At 37.7% G+C, this 9,389-nt stretch overlaps 1 protein-coding gene across 1 annotated transcript; it reads right to left on the minus strand.

The window, feature by feature from the left end:
• Window positions 1-6: 6 nt before the first annotated feature.
• On the minus strand, window positions 7-8,725 carry LOC108682868. The gene is made up of 12 exons (XM_018172115.2): window positions 8,546-8,725; window positions 7,460-7,501; window positions 7,142-7,211; window positions 6,678-6,862; window positions 6,041-6,125; window positions 5,504-5,665; window positions 4,838-4,926; window positions 4,545-4,669; window positions 3,778-3,890; window positions 2,728-3,363; window positions 1,642-1,768; window positions 7-426 (listed from the first exon to the last, which is right to left on the minus strand). Exons 1-12 carry the CDS (start codon window positions 8,611-8,613, stop codon window positions 380-382), a joined length of 1,749 nt encoding a protein of 582 aa, XP_018027604.1. The 5' UTR covers window positions 8,614-8,725; the 3' UTR covers window positions 7-379.
• Window positions 8,726-9,389: the final 664 nt, after the last annotated feature.

Genomic DNA, 9,389 nt, shown 5'->3' on the forward strand with positions numbered 1-9,389 from the left:
AAGAGCAAATTCGAACACATTTAATTTGAATACAAACGCAATATCTTGTACAAAAGCAAACATGAAGTGCACATGCACAAGAAATTTTACCAAAGTATCATTAAGCACAACCGTTGATCAGAGACAGATTATTTGTATCTTGAGTGTTGTGAATAGCTAGATCTATTCATTACGACAGTTGCAACGAGAGTTAATTTAACGGCGACGGGCAGTCGTCGTATAATGATCCGCGGGGTCATTCATTCCTTGGTCCTTTCTTTAGGTGTCGAGATCCTAACCATCTTCGCAGTAGTCGCGTAGACATGGGCTAGAGATTTTCTAGCTACATTTCCGTAAGAAACTGAAGATGTCTACGAGCAGGCGAAGACAGAGAAGGTCGCTAACTGTCCTGGCTGTCTGGAGGAGCGTCCGTTGTCATCGCGATGTCTGTGGATGTTAAGGACTTCAGCGCATTGGAATAATTCTCATGAATATTTAACTGATTGAAAAACTTAAATTTATTCAGCAAATCCATTTGACCGCGCAAAATGCATGCAGTCGAAATTTTTTTGGAGTATTTACATTATAATTTTGTTAATTTAGGAGACGCGAGATGACTAAGACATATTTCGCATTAGCAACCTTCGGAAAAAGAGGAAGTATCGTCCGCTTCCGCTAATCTTACTAAAGAAACCCAGTGACCAATTGACCAATAACCAGAGGTTATTGAATATTTAAAAATTGAAGATTTGAATATTTGAATTGAATATTTGAATAGAAAAACTGAATATTTTTTCAATCCTAATCGAAAAAGGATAGAATGGGACATTCCACATCAAGATGAAAGCCGCTTGAGTTGATTTTCTTCAGTCATCCGGCTTAGATTTATCTGATAATTAATTAATTATTACACAAGTGCAATATTCGTATTACTTGAAAAATGAATGAAAATTAAGCCTATACTTTTTTGTAAAGATATTATATTTCATTCCTATATGCCTCAAGTTGGCGCGTAATTTCAATCGCCACACCACTTCTTACGAAGCTGGAAACTTTAAAACTAACAAAAATACTACGATGCAACTACGCCAGCTGTCTGAATGAACTATCAGCGAGTTTAATGAGAGTTTATAGAAAAACATGCGTTGGCAACGTAGTTCATGTCCACTTTATTTTTAGTTTCTAGTGCGGACATTCAATTTTACAGCTCTAAACCTGTGTAAAACGCTGCACACTATCTATGTACGAGACAGTGAATACTGTAGAGGCGTAAAACGATGTGCGAGATTTAGATTCCTCTCTTATAATCTATAAAGTTTTCTAAACTTATATTAGGTGAATGCAACCCATTTTCATTCTCCGACCAAACCATTTTCTATGGTTCAAAGATGGTAGCAGCACAAGCTAGCAAGTGTTAGATTTGCGTTACTGCGAGGAGAGACCAAGGAGACGTGCATACCAGCATTATCATACACGTAATATTAAATTGAATCCTTGAATAAAAAAATATATTAACATGATATTAAACGAAAAATTCCTTGTTCACCCTTGTGTTAAATTTGTTGTTGTTGCGGTGCCACTAGAAAAGAGTGAAAGTGAACAATAAGAAAGAGAATTTGTGTGTACAAGTACTAATAATCGCGAGACATAAGCTACGAATACCTTCGACTCCTTCCAATTCGCTCAGTAAAGCAGTTTTGCCCCAAGTGGACATCGTCGAGTCCACACGTGAGTGGTTCAGCCGCTGACTTCTTTCGAGGCTTGTATCCTGCAGTCCTTCGGAGTGGGCCTGTGGATAAACAGTCGAAGGAAAATTGGTTAAAAATCTCCTAGGGTTGGTAATCTCCTAAGTGCTTGGAACAGAATATTGCCTTCGCCTAGTTTTAGAAAGCTCCCCAGCCTCGTATGACTTTTGGCATTGCGCTTCTATGCAGGTTTAAAAAGCTCAATATGCTGTTGTTCGGAATAGATACCAAAAATTTTATAATCCCACAATACCGCAATCCCAAGCATTCCAAGAATTGAAGGAATTAGAATCATTTTACGCATCCCAAACACCCCACGCATCCCAAACACCCCACGCATCCCAAACACCCCACGCATCCCAAACACCCCACGCATCCCAAACATCTCACACATCTCAAACACCTCGCACATCCCAAACATCTCACACATCCCAAACACCTTACACATCCCAAACACCCCACGCATCCCAAAACACCTCACGCATCCCAAACACCCCACGCATCCTAATCACCTCACACCTCACGCATCCCAAACACCTCATACATCCCGAACACCTCGCGCATCCCAAACACCCCATGCATCCCAAACACCTCATACGACCCAAACATTATCAAAATCCCAAGTTACATTTCTTTCACAAAATTTTTTACAAAATTGTTAATAATAAATGATAATTCTTGTTTGCATAAAGACAAAATATCCTCTTGCAACTTGAATCGAGCATTAATAGTGTGCGAGACAAAATAATCATCTATATTAACATTCATCTCTCGGACAAGTATATACGATAATCGCCTGATCAGCAAACACTTAAAATTCAATGCAATATATTAAGCAACTGAATGAAGTGAAAACGATGGCATGAACATATATCATCTATGTTAGTACGGTTATCTGTAAACAGACAACTTTCCTCTAGTCTAAACCCTCAACTAACTCTCTATTACAAATTTTATTCAAATGGTTCAAAAATTTTCATTTAATGAATAACTATAAACCAACCGTTTGGTCAAGTTGAAGGTCCTCAATTTCATGGTCCGATACCTCCTGATTTTCTTCGTCAGTCTCCGACTCACTTTCGTCAGATTCGTCCACAACGGAGAAAGAGACGTCTTCAGGGTCAGTAGGAATCAATTCATCGTTGATTCCTTTAACAAATTTCTCTACATACTCCTGGTACGAGCTTCTAGATGTGTCCAAATCAGATGCCTCAAGAGATTCGGAACTTTTGTCAAGATGACACCGATTTCCAGGAATAACATCGACGCAAGACATGGTCTCAGTTTCCGCAAAACAATTATTCCCCTTAGCTCTGGACGACATTTTTTGCAGTTCGTCATCAGAGGCAGACGTTTTTCTTGTGGGTTCTAACGTCCTTGCCAATTGACCATCCGGGGAATATAACTGATCGACGGATCCACGGTTCACTGTCGTGGACACCGACAACCTTTCTTTTTCTTGCCTAGACAAGCGGTCGGCTGATGTGGAGAACGAAAGGTTGGAGTTGTTCAAAATTTCGAAGCCGGGCGTTGCCTTCCTAACGACGTTTTCTTCAGGGGAAATGACGGTTTGAGTGCCAGGTGATGTGACTGAGATTCTCGGATTACTTCTGGTTTGTTGTTCGTCTTTTGATTTTTCCTGTGGAAACATTTTTGTTTGAACGAACATGTTACGATTTTGATTGGGAACAACCTTGATAATCCCATTTATTTTTTGGTAGAAATACTTTTTGTAGAAATACTAATTGCAAAATTTATCTGCAAATACTGCGTATCAAAAAATAATAAAGGAAATATAGCAAAACTAACATATATTTATGTTAGTGCACAATACAACTAGAAAACTTAGGAATTGTGCATGTAAAAATGTGAATTATTGATAACTCCTCGAAGGAGTTACTCGGGTCGACTGAAAAACATCCAATTTTAATGGTAACTTAGACATCTTATTATTTAGTTTTTGGTCTTCATTCTAGGATATTTGCTTTCGAAATTTTTGATGTACAAATACTTGCAAAACGTATTTTTATAAATTGAAAAAAAAAACACTCACTTCCAATGGTTTCTTCTCGATGAAAACACAGTCCATGAAGTTCATGAAAACAGCCAGCAGGTCAGAGAACACGTTACTCGCTGCAGCGCCTTCACTAGGAGTCCGTGCTACGCCTGATATAAAACTTTAATAAAAATCGTCCGCATATTGCCTGCATTATGAAAAACTTGACTTGAAAGTTTTAGCATCCGCATAATTTGTAAAATTCCGCAATTCGGTGGAATCTTTTATGAAATATTTATTACACAACTCTATTATGAAAGTCTATCACACTACTACATTCATTACAACAGATTAAATTTCGAAAATAAATTCCAATCTGGCATTTCAATTTGATACGAAATGATATCGATGATAACAAGTGATATAATCACTTCCGTTAACCTACTGCAATGTTTTTGGAATGGGATGGGTGAATATAAAGCAGTAAATGCAAACTTAGGTATCAATATCATGTCTGCAACTGTTGGAAACTTTTTTTGTTGAAATATATGAGATATGCGCTCGCATATCCCGATTTCTTATTGAAATAGAAGAAATAATGTTCCAAGATCAAATCGGGTAATACGAAATATATCGATGATATATTTCGTATATATTGATATATTAAGCCTTCGATGCGAATCACATTTGCTTTATATTCACCCATCCCATTCCAAAAACATTGCAGTAGGTTAACGGAAGTGATTATATCACTCGTTATCATCGATATCATTTCGTATCAATATATCGAAATATATCATATATATATATCGAAATATATGCACCTGCAGCTGATTCCGTCTTCTCTGAGGAGAGGTCGCTACTAACGTCCGTTCCGCCACATGAACGGCCGACGCTCGCTGTCCTGTCCACTGACGAATTCGACGTCGACTTCCGAGAAATTTTCTTCCTGGTTTAGAAGTGCAAATGTGATTCGCATCGAAGGCTTAATAATATTTTTTTTCTACGGTAAATCATAGAGACACAGACTTGGTGGTTCAATCTAAACAGCAAAATTCCGTTCAAATTTAATATATGGTTTAATCATAAAGTTTAGATTATGGATTTGTCACTCAACTTTTCAAGCAACGCAGATCTCGTAAAGTGTATTGCGGCAGCCAGGATCGTGAAGTTCTTGCACCAGCGCTCCGTCATCCGAACAGTCGCCTGCAGTAAAGAGTTCGAAAACTTAGCTTAATCTCCAACCATTAATCTCCAACCGTAATCTCCAACCGTAATCTCCAACCGTAATCTCCAACCGTAATCTCCAACCGTAATCTCCAACCGTAATCTCCAACCGTAATCTCCAACCGCAATCTCCAACCGTAATCTCCAACCGCAATCTCCAACCGTAATCTCCAACCGTAATCTCCAACCGTAAACTCCAACCATAGAATCGTCGATCATATACTTTGATTCCCTACCAATATACAGCAATCTAGTTTTTATAAAGTATGGATATTGTGATATTTTTCTGACATTGATTGTCCCTTAACGCAAGTTTCAGTTTCAAGTTCTGGAAAATGTAAAAAAATCACTTCTGTAAACCATGGCAACGTGACATCAATAGAAGATAGTTCATCTTTGACATTTATTATTGTAGCACAGAAGAATAGGGCATCAGCTACTCTACTTTTCATACATAATCTACTCCAACTATCTATCAAAATTTCATCGTAATTATCCGGTATTCTTTTTTTTTGAGGCTCTATTTAAAAAAACAAGTGTGGGATAAGATTCTCACCGAGCTTGCGCCGAAGAGGTTTTCCATAAAGAAGGAATTGCATCGTTCCGCGATGAAGCCAAACATGAATATCAAGGACATCTCGACGCAAAACGAGACATTGCATCTGCCCTTAACGAGCAGATAAGCGATAAGAACTGCGTATGTTCCGTAGAAAGCAGCCTGTAACAACGAAGCATGAGAACACGCATTCACGAACTTGTCGATTATTGTTATCGTGCATGTATCAAATTATTTCAAGTTGAAGATTTGTACAAATGCTTGCATTAAATTTGATTGTTATGCAGAGGTGAGTCAGTGTTTCACTCACTAAATTCTTAGCGGCAATGAAGTACCTAGAAGGCGTAGTAAGTAGACAGTGTCTGAAAGGAATTACGTATGATGTTGCCAGTCCCTAATTACAAATTTTTGAAATTTGAATAGAAAATTACGAGCACGTATGTATGATCATTGAAGTTCCACGCAAACTCGCTACTTTTCAAAGAACAGCTACTGTATGATTGCCTCTTGACGACATTCAGACACCACGATACGTACGGAGTAGATCAGAGCAGAAAGTTCAGCCGTGAGCGAGTACAACGCGTCCATTCGCTGTACCATCATCCACTGACAATTTCCTTCACTGTGAACACAAAACATTAATTAGCTGATAGCAATTATTCAGACAACTTACAAATTAATTATATCTCTGGCCGGTATGTTCGGATTTGTCCTAATAATGTAATTTATTTTCAATAAGTCATTGTCATACTAAGTCTAAACAAACCAATTCAAAAGCAACACTATTCTTAAACGTGTCATTGCGTCTGAGAGAGCAACATGGTACGAGACATTCATTTCATCGCATTTTTCACGCATATTGATCATTCATAATTCAGATTTGAATTTTAAAGAAAGTAATTGAAGCATTGCTTCCATTACAAGTGCGTTGCCTTTTGATTCCCAAAATATTCGTCACATTTTCAAAATAGCCTTAATTCGCGAATAATATCTTTGTTTTTATATGAAATTTTTGGGAAAATCAACCTTAGAAAAGAAGCATCTGTTGCAAGAGGTCAATTTAATATTCAATAGTTTTTCTGGTAAATAATTCTATTATATCCGACAAATCTAGGCAATAAATGCATTTACGTTTTTACTTAGGACTGTCTATAAAAAACATCAATTTCCTCACGTAATCTCGATTTCTTCTTCAGGCACTTTTTCGCGGACACAAGTGATGCTGTTACACACCACTGATACGTCCTCTACAACATCGACATACGCTGAATTGTTCTGGATGTCATTTAGAGCGAAGTTAGTCGGCGAAAATTTCTCTTCCAAGCAATCGTCAAAGCGCTGCCGCACTACATTCACATCCTGAAATAAAAATTGGAAAAAATGCACGAACAGTTGACTTCGTTGGAATAAAGTGCATTACAATAAACTAAAACCAAACCAAAACACCAAAAATAAACTGCTGGAGGTACTGTATGTGGTATTGAAGCAGTTTAGAAAACAGTCTTCAGTTAATTAATTAGTCATATGTTTAATCCATTAATGACCATCCACAGTTTAAGCATTGCGCCATACATCGGTGAAATCCTTTTGACCGCCACGCTCGGCGTGAGCACTTACAGTAATACGTATAAAACTTACTTGGTTCTGCTCATTGCATAGAACATCAAGCTGTCTCAGTACCCGCCCCTGGCAAGCAAGCAAGTTCTTCCTACACCAAAGAAGAGAAGTTCTTAGCAAGAGGGTCATCCAAAATGAACATTGACAAAACGAATTATTATCACGAGGCATGACAAAAAAATTCACTCACTAAGAATTCTGGAAATGTACCTATATGAAATGTCAACAGATTTCATAAATCCATTTCACTTATTTAGGGTTTCATATCGAAGGAAACCAATTGACATGGCTGGGCAAGTTTTAAACTCAGTCTTGCATCCGAACGCTAAGAACACTCACAGCGTTTCTTCGACGTCATAATCCGCGCTAGCCGCAAGCCTCCTGCATGCAGAAAAAATAAAGTACAACTCGATAAGTCTCAATCACATCATGTAGTACCAGTCCTTAGAAGCTCTAGTACATTGCATGTGATATCAACAAGAAGAACATTGAATGGCATGAGCAGCTTGATTATTAAAACCTCTAACGGTTTCCACCTGAATTCCGAATCCAAGTACGTCATCTTTTGATATATATAAAGTTCATATGCCGAACCATGATACCCCATCAAGCCATCATCCTTCGAGGCAGGATTAGAATTTTCCTACTTGTTTCTGAAATGTCGCGGCTTCAATGTGACAAATTTTTGATACATTTGGAATCTTGCGGCCCGATCGTGAATTTTGTTAATTATATAAGAGGCAATTCATCTGGCAGAAATCTTGCAGTTCCGGAAATGGTTGGAAAGCTCTAGTCACGGCCCTAAGGTTAGAAGTTTTCCATGCTTGCTTCGATGTATGTTCACTTGACTGCTTAAGATCGCGAATTCACGAAGAATTTAAGAGCAAAGAAACTAGCCAGCAAATTCACCAGTTCTATAAATGAGAAAACGTTTCGGAGTCCGACTCCATGGTCAGTTCAAAATCCTAGAAGTTCAATAAATCAATTAGAAAAATACAATTCACATTGAAGACAAAAACCTAAGTCGACAAAAAAACAAATGCACACGAGGTGAAAGGCCATTCAATTACCAATTTCAAAGGAATGGGATTCAAATTTTCATTCAAACTAAGTTTTTTTCAAAACTATTGAGCGATTTTAAAATTCGTGTCAGAAACACCGTACCTACATGGAAGCTAGAACTCTAAAATCAATATCGGACACCGGGACATTGTAACATCCTTCGATTCCCATAGAATCAAATTAAGCGTTCCAATATATTCGAACGGACTATCATCGGCGAGTGAACGATTGCGTAGTAGGTACGGCCATGTTGTTCGAAGAAGTTTTGATGAAAGTCAACCAAGATGTTGCTCCACTAAAGACTATCAAAGATAGTAAGCCTACGCTCGATTCCCCACATACCATCGTCAAATGTCTACTCACCAGTGGAAGAGGAGCAGAAGGCAGATGCTCAGTCCAGGAACGCAACCTCTGTTAACTTTAGTTGCCATTTTTATTAAATTTTAGCAAATTGGGCCAAATCTATGATCTAAATACAACGCCAAATACTGATCGAACGCCAGTCAAACTAGGTACCTGGTCTATGAAGAAAAAATTGAACTAAATAAGGTAATCCTTCAGCATCGGGAGACGATGTTCATCCGAATCAAATACTTCAAAATTCATTTTAAAAAAATTCTTGATTTAGAATAATACGTAGCATTTCATTTCTGAATGTTAAAAAAACTTTAAAAAGAAGATAACACTGAAAACTTTCGCAGTGTGGAGTACCACAGAAGTAAAATACTTTGATCAAGGGCGAAATTAGCATGGCCATCTCTATGAAAATATCTGTCACATTCTTCCGAAGTTCGTTTGCCAACCTTCGTCCAACTCTTAGTTTTTAGCCAACAACTATCAGTTTTAATCGACTTTCAACCGGCGCATGATCAACAGAAAATAAATCGATGCAAGAAGCACTGCTTTATACCAAAGTTACGATGCAATAATCTTGGCTGAAGGCTCACGATAGCATGCATCTAATTCTACGTCGTGATCGAGTTAACAAACTGAAGACTGATCAAGAAATCGAGATTCATTATGAATGACAATTATTATATAGTCCCAATTCTTCATTTAATAAACATATTATAATTGATTTTCAGTCTATTCCACGGTTGATTCAATCAATAAATATATGAAGCTCCAGCATTTTAAACTACGGCACAGAATCACCAGAACATGGAGCAACGTCTCTCAACAATAATTGAAGTCAACAGAAATTTTG

Source organism: Hyalella azteca, unplaced genomic scaffold (genome assembly GCF_000764305.2).
Source record: "Hyalella azteca isolate HAZT.00-mixed unplaced genomic scaffold, Hazt_2.0.2 contig15854, whole genome shotgun sequence".
Lineage (NCBI taxonomy): Eukaryota > Metazoa > Arthropoda > Malacostraca > Amphipoda > Hyalellidae > Hyalella > Hyalella azteca.